The sequence below is a fragment of the Panthera pardus genome, unplaced genomic scaffold, assembly GCF_024362965.1.
Source record: "Panthera pardus isolate Hobbes unplaced genomic scaffold, ASM2436296v1 HiC_scaffold_13, whole genome shotgun sequence".
NCBI classification, from domain to species: domain Eukaryota; kingdom Metazoa; phylum Chordata; class Mammalia; order Carnivora; family Felidae; genus Panthera; species Panthera pardus.
In genome coordinates this window covers 201,079,697-201,097,762 of record NW_026526688.1, presented here as the reverse complement: position 1 = coordinate 201,097,762, position 18,066 = coordinate 201,079,697, and the positions used below count along the sequence as shown (strand labels likewise).

Below are 18,066 nucleotides of genomic sequence, written 5' to 3'. Positions count from 1 at the left end.
AAAAGAGCCCTTTTCTCGCCTCCCGTCCGAGCGACTGTATCTCCCCCAGCGTGGCTGACACTCCACGCCACCTGCTGCCCGTTGGCAGAGGCCCAGCAGCAGCCTTACCTTAAAGAAGATGTAGTCGTCCTGCACGGTCAGAGAACTGTGGTCAATGGGGCCTGGGAACAAAGCCGTCAGCGTCTTATCGGAGCAGTTGTGGATCTGGCAGGTGACGTAGCGAAACCCTGCGGGAGATAAGAGCCAGCACTCGGCGCAGGAAACCTCAGACTCCCAGACTCTTGCCGAAGGACGCGTCGGACACAGCCTCAGACGCGATGCAACGCCGACCCGTTCTTGGCTCCGTCGGATAGCACGGCCGCGGGTTTGGCTTGCGGGTCTGAGTCTCAGGGGGCCCGTCCTGTGGCTGCACCTGCCGCTGAGGGGTGGCCCCTTACGCCCGGCACGCTTTGCATCCTCCAGACTGTGCTGCCGTGGCCCCATCTTACGGAGGAGGAAACTGAGGCAGAGAGGGAGGTTGGGGAACGTGTCTAAAGCTGGGCCACCCGGCCCGCCGCCAGCTTCTCGTAAGGGACGAGCCACGCCTGCTCCTCTGGGGGGTCGTCTACAGACGCTTTCCTGGCACAATGGCAGAAAACCCGAGGGCGGCCGAGCTGACCCCTGACGGGGAATGTCCGGTGACCCCGGGCTAAAGTCGTGCGGGCAGGTGAGTGCCCACCTTCTGCTCACTGCTTCATGCCATAGCACACCCCCAACTTAAGTGTCCTAGCCTGCTTCTGTCTCACTGGGAGAAGGACCTCAGACTGACCCAGACAGAGAGCCCCAGCCCAGGGGCCTGCGCTGGGCAGATGCACTCACCCACAGAAGGGCAGCACGGGGCCACGGTGGGCACCCACAGCGCCCATCGTGGCACCAGCCCCCTCCTGCCCCCCGAAGCCTCCCCTACCTAAACAGGGGTGTGTGTGGGTGGGACTCAAGTGTCCTTTCTTCCCCTAACCTCAGGCGAACGCTTTCCTCCCTTCGCAAACGCTTACAGTCAGGCAAAATCGAACACACGCTTTGCCAGGCAGCTGCTTTGCCAGGCAGCTGCTGTTTTTATTCCGCATCCTGTTTTCCCAGGGTTTGGGGGTCCCGCGAAGTGGTGCAGGGGGGCCCGAGGCTATGCCGGAGGCGCTCTTTGTTCCAACTCGCGGGGCAGGAGCAGGGTTTAAACCGCGGACACCAAACTGGAGCCCACGAGGGCGTTCCGGGTCATCAGCGCCTTTGGGGCACATCCTGCCACGGCCCTGGTGGCTGGACAGCGTGGACAGGGCGAGGGGCCGGCTCGGGGCCAGGAAGACCCCACGCCCGCCTCAGCAGCGAGGTGAACTCGGTTATAGTTGCTGTGCTCCAGCAGAGGTGAGGATTAATGCCAGCCTCCAAGAGTGGGTGGGGGCCCAGGGAGACAGCGGCACACGGGGGACCCACAGTCAGCCACGGCTGTGCCACTGCCCACCCGCTCCTGAATCCCGTCCACGTCCCCGCCAAACGGCTGGTCGCTCCCTGCGGGCGGCACTGGATTTCCTATCCTGGACCTCGCCTGCTGGACAGGCGGTGGGAACACTCACCCGGGTCTGACTCGAAGTCACCACCCAGCTCACACCCCCGTTCACCGGGCTCACACCCTAACCCCCTCACCCACTCGCACACCCACTCACTCACAGTGGCCCTGCAGCTGCCCTGGCCGCTGGCATTTGACCATGTGCTTATTCACTCGGCAGATCCGCTGGGGACACAGAGGCGAATCAATCAGACCCACCCGGTCCCCACAGAGCTGTGACGGCAGCCCAGGCCCCGAGAAGGTGGCCGGCAGGGAAGGTGGTCCAAGGACAGTAAGAACCCCAAGGATGGAGAAATGTGGTCGAGTGCTCCCAGTAGGGGCGGGGCCAGCAGGGGCGGGGCCAGCTGGCAAGGTGAGCCTGGGGAGTGACCCCCTGGTAGGGGCGGGGCCAGCTGGCAAGGCGAGCCTGGGAGTGACCCCCTGGTAGGGGCGGGGCCAGCTGGCAAGGCGAGCCTGGGGGAGTGACCCCCTGGTAGGGGCGGGGGCCCAGCTGACAAGGCGAACCTGGGGAGTGACCCCCTGGTAGGGGCGGGGCCAGCTGGCAAGGCGAGCCTGGGGAGTGACCCCCTGGTAGGGGCGGGGCCAGCTGGCAAGGCGAGCCTGGGGAGTGACCCCCTGGTAGGGGCGGGGCCAGCTGACAAGGCGAACCTGGGGAGTGACCCCCTGGTAGGGGCGGGGCCAGCTGGCAAGGCGAGCCAGGGGAGTGACCCCCTGGTAGGGGGCGGGGCCAGCTGACAAGGCGAGCCTGGGGAGTGACCCCCTGGTAGGGGCGGGGCCAGCTGACAAGGCGAACCTGGGGAGTGACCCCCTGGTAGGGGCGGGGCCAGCTGGCAAGGCGAACCTGGGGAGTGACCCCCTGGTAGGGGCGGGGGCCAGCTGGCAAGGCCGAAACCTGGGGAGTGACCCCCTGGTAGGGGCGGGGCCAGCTGGCAAGGCGAGCCTGGGGAGTGACCCCCTGGTAGGGGCGGGGCCAGCTGGCAAGGCGAACCTGGGGTAGTGATCCCCCTGGTAGGGGCGGGGCCAGCTGGCAAGGCGAACCTGGGGAGTGACCCCCTGGTAGGGCGGGGCCAGCTGGCAAGGCGAACCTGGGAAGTGACCCCCTGGTAGGGGCGGGGCCAGCTGGCAAGGTGAGCCTGGGGAGTGACCCCCTAGTTCAGACAGGGTGGGTGACGACTCAGGGAGGGGACCAGGAGGTCCGGGTGCCATGCCACCCGAGCTTGGCTAGACTGGACTCTAATGGGGCTCGGAGGCTGGGGCCGTGGGTGCCAGGGGTCAGGTGGGGGCGGGGGGGACACACACGTGGTCTTCAGTGGGGGGGACGCCACTCAGGTGCTACACCAGTTCTGGGGAGCCAGTGGTGTGGCTGCTGGGCCAAGGGTTCTCCCTCTCCCCTGGGAGGGCAGGTCGTGGGAAATCATCTCCATGTGGCGGGTCACCACCACCCCCCGTGGCGGGTCAGTCCCCGTGTCACCCTAAGCGAGGCCCGGGGTGTTTTCGGATTTGGGGGTGGAGCATGGTGGGAGCCTGTGACCTTGTGCGTGTGGGCAGGCCGCGAACCCCTCTGAGCTTTGTTCTGGGGAAGCCTGACCCCGATCCAGGAAAGAGCTGAGGGTTCGGAAGAGGTTAAGGGACTCAGCAGCGGCTTCCGTCCACATCCTACCAGGCGCTCGCTTCATGACGTCCCCCGCACTGAGCCCCCACACGGGCACTGACCCATTTCACAGACGAGGTCACCGAGGAGCGGGGAGGAGAGGGAACGTCCCGGGGGTCATGCCGCTGGCACATGGCGGGCCTGGGAGCGGACATCAGTGCTTCTGTTCTCAGCCGGGACTCTCTGTGGCCCGGCTCTGAATCTGCCCCCCGCCCGCCACTCCCCCGCCGTGTGTCCCCCCCAGGGAGCTCCACTGCGTGGCCCTCGCCAGCTCCCGCGTCTGGTACACGTGAACCTGCGAGGTCCCCACTCCAAGGGAAACCGGGCAGGAGGGAGACTCAAGGGCCCCAGCGCCCAGGGGAATGTGGTGGGAGCAGCGACAGGCACCGGGGCGGCACCCCCTCCGCTCTCCTCCCCTCCTTGTTGCTCGGGCCCCACGGCTGGTACAACGTGGACAGCTTCTGTGCTGTCCCCAACCAGGCAAAGGGCAGGGCTGTGGCTTGTTCACCTCTGTGTCCCCAGCAGGGTCAGCACCGGCCTGACCCACAGGGGACTCAAGTACGTGTTGAATAAAGGTCCTCTTGGCGCTGATGTTCCAGAATACCCCATGGTTCTAGAATCTTCCATAGTTCTACGGCCAGTGCTCCTCCCTCAGGAGCACGGAGGACCGTTCCCAGAGCATGCAAGGCCCCCCGGGCGCCCTCTGGCATGAAGCCGGCTGGGCCGGGGCGGCCAGGCCCCTGCCCCACTAAACGGGGACGTCATGGGAAGCCCCCACCTGGCCTCAGCACTCAGCAACGCCAGAGGGGGCGCGCAGAGTGAGCGGGAAACACTCAGTGCTCAGAGGCCGGAACCAATCACCCTCTTAATAGACTTCCCCACTGGAGCAGAGTGCGTGGCTTCAATTTATCCCCAGCTGGAAAACAAGCACACTTAAAGTTACACCACATCATAACATCTCGAGGTCGGCTGTGCAGGGCCAGCCGAGGAACCGAGCAGGGCACGTTGGGCCTGGCCCGGAGCAGGGGTGAGGACGCCAGGGCACACACCTGGTGCAGGCACATCCCCCCCACCCCCCCCCCCCCCCGGCCCCGACTTACCTCCTCCGAGGTCCTGGGTTTCCATGTGGACCAGGTCGGGGTCGGTGTCCACGCCAGACACGGCCCTGGAAGAGAGCGGTGGGGTTGGCGCTGGGAATGGGGACCCCAAGCCCCTCTCGCGGTGCCTGCGTCAATCCCTGAACCCCAGGTAGCCACGTGGCCCCGGGGGCTGGGGCCACGCTTGCTCTGTGGTCCTCCCCCTGCTCCTGGCGAGGGAGCCAGAACCCACGGTTCGCTAGGCATCCTCCTTTTTCAAGAACTCTTCGTAGCAGACTCTCCTTTACCAAAGACGCTCACGTTCCTTGTATCTTTGTTGTTTTGTTTTGTTTTGTTTTGTTTTGATGATCAAAACCCCCGTAGGAGGCTGGGCAGGCCTTGGGAGCGGCAGCGTCCGGGCCAATACGACTATTAAAAATCCAGCCGCCAGAACGACCCCTCTCGTGGACACTCACCTTTCCCAGTGAGCAAAGTGAGAGTCAGCACAGGGAGTCCCTTCCCGCGGCCGCTCCGCCCAGCAGGCTGCCGTCCCTGTGGCCCCCTCTGGGCCACCGAGCTGTCCTCCGTGGAAGGAGCACTGGGTCTCCGGCAGCCCCTTCCGCAGCGCTGGTGAGCGCCACGCCCACCCCCCCCCCCCCCCCCGCAAGCTGGTCCCTTCCAGTTCCCAGCCTGCCTCCCAGCTCCAGGGTCCAGGGGTCCCCAGGTGCACAGGGAGAGTCCACAGAGGCTCCGTGGCACAAGCCAGCGGGGCGTCCCCTGCAGTCCACTGATGTTGCAAACCATGGGCTCTAGCATCCGTCACTGTGCCCCTAAAAACTATTTCAAGGTGAGGTTTGCTTTAGGCTTTTGTGCACAGACCACTTGTGAGCTCGGAGGACCAAGGTCTCCTGCCCAACATTTCTCTCTCTTTTCTGAGTAAAGTGACACCGTTCCTTTTTCCAGGGGCACTGACAGGTCCTCAGGCCCTCAGCCGGGCAGCTGGGATTTTAGCCTTACAGCCCTGCACCTGCGAAGTGCGGTAATGATACGAGCTCATCCACGCCCTCCCTCCCTCCCTCCTTCATTCACCCCCTCCCTCCCTCATTCACTCACTCACTGATTCGTATCCTCCCTCCTTCATTCATTCACTCACTTATTCATTCATTCATTCATTCCCTCACTCACTCATTTACTCACTCCTCACTGTCTCCCTCCCTCATTCATTCATTCCCTCCCTCATTCATTCCCTTACATACTCATTCACTCATTCATTCACTCACTCCATCACTAATTGAGTCGCTCACTCACTCATTCACTCACCAGCTCACCCCCGCACTGACTCACTCTCCTACTCAGTCTGTGAGTTCCACTCACTCACCTGCCTTCTCCACTGAGCGGCACCCCCACCACCCTCCCGTGCCCCCTGGCTCTCCCATTGGAGCACCCCATCCCCAAGCCCCAGGCCCTGGACCAGGCAAGGGCCCAGTGGGTTGAGGTCCCTGCCCAGAACCCCTTGGTCACGGGTTCTGGCGACCACGCGAGGCTGCATGCACGTCACCTCAGACACAGCCTGGCTCCCTGCAGGGAGGGCCAACCCTGTTTGTTGAGGTCCCCAAGACTGGTATGTGGGAAGGTCTTTGGTCCGCTGCCTAGAAACAGCAGCCATGTGAGATGACCCAGGGGCAGGCAGGCGTATGGAGAAATACCTCGGGGACACGGCGGGGGGGGGGGGGGGTTGGTCTGCACTCCTACGGACGTCACGGGACGTCCTACGGACACAGACGGTTCCTGTAAACCCTCACAGGCGCCACACCAGGCCCGTGGCGGGAAGGGCTGTCTTCTCCCTTCTGCCTCCCTCCACCACAGAGGCCCTGCCGCCTGTCCCACCCCCCGGGCAGGTGCCGAGCTGGCGGAAGAGGAAGGCTGAGACTTTGTGAGTCAACTCGGGCCTGAGCAGAGAAGCAGGCATGGGAAGTCCACGAAGCACAGCGGCTAACGGCACGGCCACTGGCCGCAGGCGGAGGGCTCCTTGCCGGCAACGTGGTCTAGGACACGCGCCCTAGCCTCTCCGGGCCTCAGTTTCCCCCTGTGTCACGTGAGGGCAAGACAGTCAGGGTCTGTGTTCTCACTTGACACGATGGCGCATTCGGTCTGGTACCCGGTAGATGGTCAGCATCCACAACGTGGCAAGTCCACAATGTGGCTGCTATGACGTCGCTCCGCGGCCACGGAGGCCACGGGGAGGGCAACACACAGGTGCCCACGGTGGGCGCAGGACGCAGCGGGCCTCCCACCCCTGGGCTGTGCCTGCCGGGGGCCCCATGGCCAAGCTGATGAGCTCGCCCGCCGGGTAGCCTCCCAAAGCACGAAGGGGTCCCAGCCTCAGACGGAAGGCGGGCGTCGGCCGTCCCGCTGTCGGTTCGAGGACAAAGCGCGTCTTAGAAATGCTGGCAAAACAGCATTCTTCTCTGCTTACAAGAGGGGGGGCTTCCGCCTGTCACCACAATCCGGGAAAGGTTCCTGGGCCCCAGAGGCCAAGCGTCTGGCCCGATTATCTCTCACACATAACGGCTCAGAGCAATTTGAGGAACTTGTGGGAGAAATGATTTGATTTGTCCGAGATAATACCCTGTTTGAGTTAGCGCTAATTTACCGCGGGCACGTTTCCCTCCCCGTCCCGAGAGATCTCGCTGTGCCCCCCGGCCTGGCCTGGGACAGATGGCGGGCCAGCGCCCCGCCATCCTGCAGACTTCCCAGGCCCTCCTGCGGGAGATCCTGCCTCCTTGCCCCTCCCCACCCCCTGGGAGCCCCTGGGGCCAACAGTTCCCACCAGTGACAAGGCCGGTGCTTGATGTGGCCTCAGGCTTCCCAGGAAGGCACCGCGGGATGCCGTGTGGCGGGAGCCGTGACCTCTCCCGCCAGTAGAAGGCACACATACCAGCCGGCAATAACCCAGAGTTAGAGACGCGGGCCTTTTGGCCACAAGTCAGGAAACTAGCTCCTTGCTGTGATTCGCATGAAGACAGGCAGACGCGGAGGAAGGGGGTGGAGGGCTGTTTCCACGGTGCTTCTCTGCTGGGGACACAGGACTGTGGCCCAGGAGGAGGCCTGTCCAATGGCTTGTCGTACACACGAGGTAAGAAAGGGAAAGGATAGGAGTGTGTGCACACGTACAGGTGCAAGAAACAGCAAATCGGTCGGAAGAACACGCGTGCAACGGCACATCTCCAGAGGCGGTTTAGGCAGGAGAATGGGTCACGGCCGCGGCTGGTGGGCAGGAAATGGGGCCCGGGGCCAGCGCTCTCACGGCCACTCCCTCGGCCGCCGCCCCGCCCCGCCAGCAGGGGCTTGTCCCCCGTGGGCCTCACTCGCTCCACAGACTGGCATCAGTGCAACGAGACTAGAACATGAGACGAGAACGCTGCTCAGACCGATTGCTGAGCGGGGCCCCAAGAGACAACACCAGTGTGGGAGGGGAGCCCCAGCACCTGACATCAGGCAGGGCGGGAGAGCAGGGCCCAGGCAGGCCAGGGAGGCTGCACTGGAGGGGGGCAGTTAGTCAGGGGCTGAGTTAGGACCTGGGGCAGGAGTGTGGGGGGAGGGGTGGTGAGGAGGGGAAAGGGGGGGCAGTCGTGTGGGGGGAAGGGAGGTGGGGAGGGGGAGGGTAGAGTAGGGGGAGCCGGTGGGGAGGAGAGACGAGGGGGCAGAGAAGAAGGGAGGGGGTTGGTGGGGAGGGCAGAGGAGAGAGGGAGGTGGGGATGGGAGGGGAGATGGGGTGGTGGGGAGGGGAGAGGGAGGGGAGGTAGGGAGGGAAGAGTGGGGGAGGGGAGGGGAGACAGGGGTGGTGGGGAGGGGGGACCAGTGAGGAGGGGAGCAGGAGGGGAGGTGGGGAGGGGGGACCCGTGGGGAGGGGAGCGGGAGGGGAGGTGGGGAGGGGCGCACGGGTGACCTGAGGGGAGCAGGCCCAGACTCTCCGCCACGTCCCACAGGCCCCAGCAGGGCAGAAAGAGCACCCCGGAGGTCCCCCTGGAGGAGGAGGTCATGGCTGGGGTCAGAGGCAGGAGAAGGCGGGGAGCCCCGAGCCGGGGGCTTGGGGAGGCAAGGGGAGCACCGGTCGCAGGTGGGGGGCTCTCACCAGAACACGTGGTCTTTGGTCACTCGCTCCCGCAGCAACGTCCACTTCTTCCCCAGGTCAGATGACACGTAGAGCTTCAGGGCAGAGAAGAGAAACACAAGTCCGGTCATACTGTGAGGGATGAGCCTCTTCCGGGCCGGGGGCCCTCTGCCCTGGACCGCGGATGCCCCGTGGGGATCGGGAGGCCCATCCAGCCCGGGCAGGCCCTGTGCTCACGTGGGGGCCCAGACCGAGCTCCGGAGGCCGAGGGTCAGGCACAGGGGCTCCGTGAAGAGGCCGTCTCAGCCCCTGTGCAGCTGGTAGGAACCAAGAGACACCGGCCAGGCAGCCGTCCCAGGGGAGGCGCACCTGAGCGTCGCTGGCCGGGAGGGACCTGGCAACATGCCACAGGAGCGGGAGGCCGGGACCCAGGGCGGTTTGGGAAGAAGGGGGCAGGGTCTGCAAAGGGCACGCGGTGTGAAGGGGGTCCGTGCGGGCGGGAACAGCGGTGGTCCCCTCTGTGCAGGCCGCCTGGGGTCTGCGGCCACGCCAGGGACACAGGGCCCATGCTCAGAAGGGCCCTGCGCTTGGGCTTAACGCTATGCGGTCACCAACTTGAACTTCCTAATATACGTATCTTCGAATCTGAGTTTTGTAAGAGAAGCACGATGAAACAGTGAGCTCATGGGGGAGCTCAGAGCCCCGGCTCCTGCGAGGCCCTGCCTCCTGCCGCCTCCTGGGACAGGACCTGGGAGGCCTGAGCCTGGGCTGGGGAGGGTCCGGGTCAGGGTCCCCCCCGTGTGTGCCGAGTCCTAAGGCAGAGCCCCGGGAGCCCGGGAGGGTCCGCACTCGCTCTGTGTCCCCCCCCCGGGCACAGCGCAGAGTGATGGCAAATCGCTCATGAAAAGCACCTTGACAGCCCGCCTTCCCGCCCCCCTCCCCTCTGACAACCACCTGGGGGAAGAAAGGCACAGGAGAGGGAATGCTCAATGGGATGTGCACCTGGCGACAGGTGGCAGCCACTGGGGGGCACAGCCTAACACGGAGAGCGTCGTGGGATCCCTATGTTGCACACGAGAAGCTGACGTAACATCGTGTGTCCACTACGGCTCAGTTCCCTAAACCCACCGTGCCAGCGTGAGAAAGATGCAGAAGGGAGGAGGGCTCGTCCTGAGTTTGAAACATTTCTCATGTTGTACCGGCCCCTGCAGGGTACAGAGCCCACCAGGCCCCGGCTGGTAAGACGAGGCGCCGGGCAGGGCGGCGGGTGGTGGTGGTGGGGGGGGGGGGGCAGGTCCTGTCTGTCCCTTCCCCCTTTCTCCTGCCAGCTCTGCCCCTCGCCAGCTGCATTCCTGGCTCTGGGGTGAGAATAAACGCTAACACAGAGCTGGGACGCAGCTACAGTGAAGGTCCCAGTGGGTCTTTCATTTGTGATTTTTCCAAGTTTTCTTTGCCAGCCTCCCCTGTGGGTGGGTCGGGTTCATGGGAACGCTAAAGCACCCGTGCCATTCCTGAGAGGGGGGTGGGGCGGGAGGGTTTTGTATTTTTTTATTTGTTTCTAATGTTTATTTTCGAGAGAGAGAGAGAGAGAGAGAGAGAGCACGAGCAGGGCAGGGGCAGGGAGAGGGAGACACAGAATCCGAAGCAGGTTCCAGGCTCCGAGCTGTCGGCACAGAGCCCGACCCACGAGCCGTGAGATCATGACCTGAGCAGAAGTTGGGCGCAGAGCTGATTGAGCCCCCCAGGCGCCCCGGGCCGGGAGGCTTTCAAGGGATCTCTGCACCCGTGAAGCAGGACAGACACGGAAATCCTACGTGGCACACACACGAGCAAAGCGTTGTGTCGCAAAGGCAGGCCTGGGAGGGGGCATTGTTATCGTCACTCCCTGGCTGATGGGGCACGCTGTGCTTCAGGGGCGGAGACCTGGTTCCCCCGAACCCTGCCTCTCAGTTGTGCCACCGTGTCACCTCCGTGCCTCAGTTTCCCCATCTATAAAATGACGCCCGCAGCTGCAACATTTTGCAGGGGGGAGTCTGTGACTTGGGAGGTCGTGGGGTCCAGTAACCAGGTGGTTCCCGATAGACTCCACAGTACACAGTTGTGTGACGCCCCAAAGCTTCCTAAGCCTCGGTTCCCTGCTTTCTAAAATGGGGATCCAGAGCCCTGCCTTACAGGGACGTGTGGGATCACGCTGGGCCCTGTCGCAAAGCAGTGCCACTAATTATGTGCTCCACGTGTCCCATCAGCGTCACGTGGGGATGATCTCAGGCTGCCGTCGAGGGCCTGCTGCACGCGTGTGTGCCGGGCACGTCCTGTCTCGGCCCGTCCCAGGGCATCCCTGTGAATCAGATGCTTTTATGAACCTGTTTTATAGCTCGAAAATGGCAGCCGAGGCCACGTGAGAGATTTGCCCGGGGTTGGTCGCGGGCAGAAGCCGGGTTTGAATTCTCTGTGATTTGAACGCCCCTTCCTTCACTCCTCTGTACTCAAGACGTGTCCAGAATAAGTCAGTTAAGCAGAGCAATGTCACGGCCAGCCCTCAAAACGAAGGAAGGCTCAAGCCAGCCCCTGGACCTCTGGTACAGCGGCCCCAGTGTCTCCGTCTGTAAAATGGGTCTAAAACGCCATGCTAACGGCGGCTGGAGCTGGAGCCCACATCTGCTGGCTTTCAGGGCTGGCCCAACACGTTCTGTGCCACGTGCTCCCCGTCTGAACCAGCCTGTCCCCATCAGGGCCCTAAGTCACGAAGCGTAAGTGAGGCCACTGGTGTTACAACTGCTGTTCACGAAAGAAGGCTTTGTGGAATCTTCAAAGGGGAACTGGGGTTTTTCAAGCATAAGCCCGGTGCCGTCCTGACCTGCGGCACGGTCGCAAGTCCATCCGGCCGTGCCTAGTGTCAATCCCCCGCCAGCTGCCGAGGCCGGGACCCCGGCCCCGTCCTCACCGACCCGTTGCCACGTGTGTGCTAGTCTCCTCCCCCCCCGACTCATGGCTGCTGCACTCCTGCACCCCCTCCACCCCGTGGCCCCGCTGAGCCACCTCCGTGGCTTCCTGCGGGCGTCCTCCCTGCAGCCCTCAGCCCCCCCATCCTGCCCCTGCTCTGTGACACAGCCACTGGGGTCTTTCCGGGACACACAGCTGACCACATCACCCTCCTGCATCAGACCTCCCAGGGGATGCCACGCCCTGGGATAAAGCCCACACTCCTTGTACGGGCACTCAGGGCCCCTGGGCTGCCCGGCCTCCCTCTAGCTGTTGTCCCTGCCCATACATGCCCCTATACACCCCACAGCCCTGTCACACCCACGCACGACTGTGGTGCTGATGTGTCCCATGGGGTCCTCTGAGCATCCGTGCCTGCTGTTCCCTCTGGCTGGAATGCCCTTCCTTCCCCCAGTCAGTGTTCAAGACTCAGTCGAAAGTCACCTCTCGGTCAGGGTTTTGGCCAAGGTCACTTGTTCAGAGGCCCTGGGACTGCAGAAGCAGGCTCAGAACCCAGTCCATTAAGTGGAGGAGACTGCGTCAGGGCTCAGGGCCCAGGACCCAGAGAGAACTGGCCTTTACTGGACACCCCACTCTGGGGGTGGGGTGCCCCTTGTGCTGTCACCCACCTGGCACCGGGGACCCTGGCACTTCCAATCATCTCCATCCAGAACCTTCCCACGCCCCCCAGTCCCTTTCCACCTCCACCTGGGGCCTCCTTGCCCCTGGCTTCCAGCAGACGCCCTACCTCTGAGGCCACAGATTCAAGCCCCCTCTTCTGGATCCTTCCACCACCCCCGCAGCTACAGAAAAAACACCCAGGGGATCCCGCCTCAGTGCAAACGCTCTCTCCTCGCAAATACTCTCCCCGAACCTCAGCATCCTGGGAGATGCCCCACCTGAGGACGGCCGTCCCTGCCTGAGTCTCAAGCACAGCCTCCTGTGACTCACAGCTTGTGAGCCCCGTGATTAGAGCCACCGTTGTCCCCTTTCTTAACACACGTGGGAGTTTTCTCTGTGAAGCGCCCTCCTCTGCCGTCACCGGCTTGAAGAAAACATCCAAGGCCGCGAGATTTTGCTCTTTGAGGAGGACGCGCCTGCGAGCGTCCTGGGATGGGAGGGCCCCCAGAACAACCACAGACGGGGGTCTACACAGCAAAGCTTCATTCCCTCTCAGCCCTGGAGGCCGGGAGTCCAAGACCCAGGTGGGAAGCTCCTTGGTTCCCTCTGAGGCCTCCCTCTTCTCCCTGTGTCCTCACGCGGTCGTCCCCCTGTGCCCATCTGTGTCCTGCTGCCCTGTCCTTATCAGGACACCTGCCATATTGTATTAGGTCCCACCCAGACGGCCTATTTTAACTTAAATATCCCTTTAAAAGTCCTGTCTCCAAACAAGGCCCCATCTGGGGGGCGGGGGTGAGGACTTCCGCATACAGATTTGGGCGAGGACACAACCCAGCCCGTCAGGGAAGCCACTTTCGACCCCCTTGACCTCTGGGGTCCTCCCTGCCGCATCTGCGGAAGCTTCTCCGGATCCCCAGCCTCGCACTTGCTAAGAGAACTCCTGGCCTCTGAAACGCGGCCGCGTTACTTCCTGCTTCTCTGCTAGAGCGTGTGCAGCTCGCTGGCACATACCCTGCCTCGCCCACCTCTCCCCCTGCGCCGCGCCCGGGACTCATCCCCGCAGGGGCTGCCAAACTTTTCTGGAACGTTTCCAGAAAATACCTCTGGCTTTTCAGGCTGTGTGGCCTCTGTTGTAGCTACTCATCGCTGCCTTTGGGACAGGAAAGCAGCCAGAGAGGACATGTAGACGAACAGGTTGCCTGTGTTCCCAAAAGACTTTATTTACAAAAACAGGTGCCAGGCCATCGTCTGCCGATGCCTGCTCTAGGGTCCGTGCTATGAAATTGTCACCTTAATATTTTAGAAAAAGGGCTTTTTGGAGAGCGTTCGTCCCCAGGAACGTAAGATTCCTTTGCTGATGACGGAGGTGAAGCCCAAAGAGGCAGGGAAGCCGCTCCAGGTCAGGCAGTGCTTGCTTCCAGTAGAAGTTTCCGTCTCGTGGGCCTGAGTGTGATACCCCAGTGGCTGAGGGGTCCCCCGGGAGGGATGACAGGCCACCTCTGGTCCCTTCCCTGGCCCATCTGAGCGACCAGGCCGGGGCCCCCACCTCATGTCTCAATTTCCCCAGCGACAAACCGGGAGAGAACTGCCCCTACCCTCAGACGGTGGGCGGCCATCAACGTCCGGGAGCCTGGTCAGCAAACCTCTGCATTAGCGGATGGCATTATCACCGCTATCCCCGCGGACGCACCGGCGTTTATGACGCCTGCCCCAGGACGTGACGGAGCCCGTTCAATTTGCTCTCGTGGGAAGGGGTTGAGGACGCGCCATCAACGGCCGCAGAAACAGAACACCGCCGCTTAATAAAAGACAGACGCCAGTAAATCAAGAACGACCGCACCAGGGACATCCCGCTTGTGCAGTAAATCCTGCACGGTGGTGTCCCCGTGGAAGGGCTGATTTGCTCCAGGTCACTCGGCCAAGAAGGGAGCCGAGGTGGCTTACCAGAACGCATCCGCTGCCCTGACATGAACATGATGTGCAAGAGAGTCAGGGCAGGGGAGAGGTGAAGGCAGGCGAGCCGGACGAGGTCAGGGGAAGGCCACTGCAGAAATGCGTGCCCGTCGGTCTCACACGGTCGTTAGAGGGCTGCCCTCTGATCACCGCCCGGCTCTCAGCGGTGGGTTGAGCGCGGTGGAAGGTGCCCAGCCTCCCTCCCTCCCTCGCCGCGGGGCGCCTCGCGGCACACAGGCCGCAGAGTGGGACTCCAACATCGCTCAGCATCCCTTGCAGCTAGAGTTCTGGGGCACAGGCGCACCCGTGGGACATTTGGAGGGTGAACGTGGCACGGGGGCGCTGTCTTGCCACCTAGGGCCACGCCTGCTGGCCGGCGAGGTCGCATCTGTCCTCAGCTGCGGGGGGTGGGGAGGGCGGCTGTGGTGGAGCCCGCAGCCGGTCCTGCCTTCCACGGTCTGTCACTGGCTCTGCGAAGGTCGCGAGGCAGCCGTGCCGCAGCAGTGACGATTTCAGATGCGTGGGTCTCCACATCAGCTGTGTGTCCTCGACCTTGGTAAGTCCCGTGGGGCTCCTGGTCCCCCCACCCCGGCTTCCTGACATGTGAGGCAGAGGCCCCCCCCCCAGATGGATAGCTCTGTGGCTCCCAGGAAGACCCCTGGGGGTCCAGCCTGGACCCCCATGCCCCCCACCAACAGTTTAGAGAGCACCCAGTTCCTTCTTCTGCTTAAAATATCCTGCCCTGAGCCCCGTCGGACACAAGGGATCGGACACACACCGACGTGTAAGATTCTCACCACTTACGAAATCGTTCTGTTACTCAGAGAAGCCCGATTTCCACCCAATTCTGAAACCTGAGGTCAGGGAGGACGTGGGATGTTGGAGCCTGGAGCCCTGCAGGAAGGCTCGTCTGCTGACCCTCCCGTAGCTGGGGGCCCCCCCGCCCGCCCCTCCCCCCGCTGCCTTGACTGCCCTCCGCTTCAGCGCGGATAAATGCAAACCCGGTTCTCTGTGGCCAGAGGATTGCGGGTGGTCGTTGCAGTCATCTCTGCGGTTTTGAAGTTGTATTAAACGTAAATGTACCTTGCGATCCGTTCCCTACACGTCTCTTCAGAACCCCTCCGCTAGGAAGGCTTCCCTGATTGATGGTCTAAGGTGTCTTTTCTTCCCCACTAAGGTTCTAGAAGGCAGTCCCAGGCTCAGATTCATTTCTCACGGTGCTGGGAAACAGGAGGTTCTTGATGGGGAGCAGAATGAAACATAACAGTGGGTCTGTCACGTGTTAGAGGTGAGTGTCCCGGGCTGTGCCCGCAAGCAGGTCCCAGAGACCAGCACAGGGAACCAGGAAAGTCAGTTTGGGAAGGGGCTGCCTGGCCCTCACAGCCTTTGATCCCAGGCCCCCAGTGCAGGTGGTTGAGGCTTGAGAGGAAAACCACTGCATCAGGCTCTCACCTACAAGGCCGTCTAGGCTCCAGATGAGGTGGCCCTAGACCGCCCCAAGTCACAATGTCCTGGTGAAGGGGGGGGGGGTGAAGGCAGCGGGGCAGGGCAGTCAGAGGGTGGAGGACAGCTAGTGCTGGAGGAAGCGGCAGGCGCCTGGGAGGGAAGGTGAAGGGAGGACACTGGAAGGAGCGTCTGGCTGTGTCTCTGTCTGCAAGTCCTCGAGAACGGAACACCAGCGCCCAGCCCTGCGGACGCTGACTTTGGCACGTGACCTGCTTTGGCCAATGGTGTGTGGGGAGGTGACATATTCCAGGTGAAAGCAGATACGTTAACGCTACCGCGGAGGTTTCCCACCCCCCCCCTGCCCCGGGGCCTCTGCCTTCCACCATGAGAACGGCATGTCCCCAGGTGACCTCAGGTCCCCGAATTAGAGATGTCCAGAGACCCGAACCCTACCATCAGCCAGGAGCATGTCTAGCCAATCCCAGCAGAGCCTGGCAGAACCCTAGCCAGCTCCCAGTCCCGGGAACAGGTGAAGAATGCTTGTCGCTGGGAGCCAATGAGGTTTGGGGCTACATGTTACTCAGCACAGCACCGGTCGATGCCTGATACCCCAGGGCTGTCGGAATCAAGAGCCAGTGTTGTTCTGCCACGCCATCCTGCTTCTTAGAAGTCAGAGGGCTTTGAAAACCATAAAAACCTTGAAAAAAAAGAGCCCAAGGCCCTATTGTCATTGTTATTAATTTCCTCAGATTCCTCATTCCTTTTATAACCACAGCTAAGCCATTTTTTGTCTCCCTTTTCTTTCCTTAGAGTTGCAGAAAAGAACCAAGGAAAATAACCAAGATTTCAGCTCCATTAATTTTTCAGGGCACCATAAATTAAAGAGCAATTGCCATGCAGTCAATTTCTGCAGGAAAGTAAGTCTCCGTGATTGTGCTTTAGTCTAATTACATGGAGGGCTAAGTAATGCTATTAATACCCAGAAGCACACGCTGGCCTGAAGGAGGGTGCCGGGAGCAAGACACAGCCCATGAGGCCAGGGAATTCGGGGATGCCAGTACGTGAGGACCGGACCTCGGCCAGGAGGCCATGGTCCTGTAGAGAGCCATGGCCCAGACCAGCCAGAAGTCTCCCATTTGGAGGCCCTTGACCTGGGTGATCCTTAATGGAAAAAAATCCATCATTCACTCACTGATTGATCCAACCAACGGGCACCCGTCCATCTATCCACCCACCTCCACCATCAATCACCCCCAACCCCACCCATCACCCACCCACCCATCTACCCATCCATCCGCCTCCATCAATGTCCCCCAGCCCCACCCATCACCCACCCAGCCCTCCATCCATCCACCTCCATCAATGTCCCCCAACTCCATCCATCACCCACCCACCCATCCATCCATCCATCCACTTCCATCCATGTCCCACACCCCACCCATCACCCATCCATCCATCCATCCATCTCCACCATCAATGTCCCCCAACCCCACTCATCACCCACCCACCCATCTACCCATCCATCCACCTCCATCAATGTCCCCCAGCCCCACCCATCACCCACCCACCCACCCATCCATCCATCCACCTCCATCAATGTCCCACACCTCATCCATCACCCATCCATCCATCCATCCATCTACCTCCACCATCAATGTCCCCCAACCCCACTCATCACCCACCCACCCATCCACCCATCCATCTCCATCAATGTCCCTCAGCCCCACCCATCACCCATCCATCCATCCATCCATCCATCTACCTCCACCATCAATGTCCCCCAACCCCACCCATCACCCACCCAGCCCTCCATCCATCCACCTCCATCAATGTCCCCCAGCCCCATCTATCACCCATCCATCCATCCATCCATCCATCCATCTACCTCCACCATCAATGTCCCCCAGCCCCACCCATCACCCACCCACCCATCCACCCATCCATCTCCATCAATGTCCCTCAGCCCCACCCATCACCCATCTATCCATCCATCCATCCATCTATCCATCCATCCATCTACCTCCACCATCAATGTCCCCCAGCCCCACCCATCATCCATCCATCCATCCATCCATCCATCCATCCATCTACCTCCACCATCATATCCCCCAGCCCCACCCATCACCCATCCATCCATCCATCCATCCATCCATCTACCTCCACCATCAATGTCCCCCAACCCCACCCATCACCCACCCAGCCCTCCATCCATCCACCTCCATCAATGTCCCCCAGCCCCATCCATCATCATCCATCCATCCATCCATCCATCCATCTACCTCCACCATCAATGTCCCCCAGCCCCACCCATCACCCACCCACCCATCCACCCATCCATCTCCATCAATGTCCCTCAGCCCCACCCATCACCCATCTATCCATCCATCCATCCATCTACCCATCCATCCATCTACCTCCACCATCAATGTCCCCCAGCCCCACCCATCATCCATCCATCCATCCATCCATCCATCCATCTACCTCCACCATCATATCCCCCAGCCCCACCCATCACCCATCCATCCATCCATCCATCCATCTACCTCCACCATCAATGTCCCCCAACCCACCCATCACCCACCCAGCCCTCCATCCATCCACCTCCATCAATGTCCCCCAGCCC

The 18,066-nt window shown here is 62.0% G+C and overlaps 1 protein-coding gene across 2 annotated transcripts in view; it reads right to left on the bottom strand.

Annotated features, from left to right (window-relative positions):
- The window catches only part of SORCS2 (sortilin related VPS10 domain containing receptor 2), a 461,158-nt gene that overhangs the window by 64,211 nt on the left and 378,881 nt on the right, over nucleotides 1-18,066 (bottom strand). For both annotated transcript variants that reach the window (XM_019453778.2, XM_019453779.2), the window contains exons 5-7: nucleotides 8,463-8,536; nucleotides 4,352-4,416; nucleotides 109-227 (exon numbers count right to left, since the gene is read on the bottom strand). In XM_019453778.2, the coding sequence (XP_019309323.2) occupies nucleotides 109-227; nucleotides 4,352-4,416; nucleotides 8,463-8,536 (258 nt within the window). The remainder of the gene's footprint in view (nucleotides 1-108; nucleotides 228-4,351; nucleotides 4,417-8,462; nucleotides 8,537-18,066) is intronic.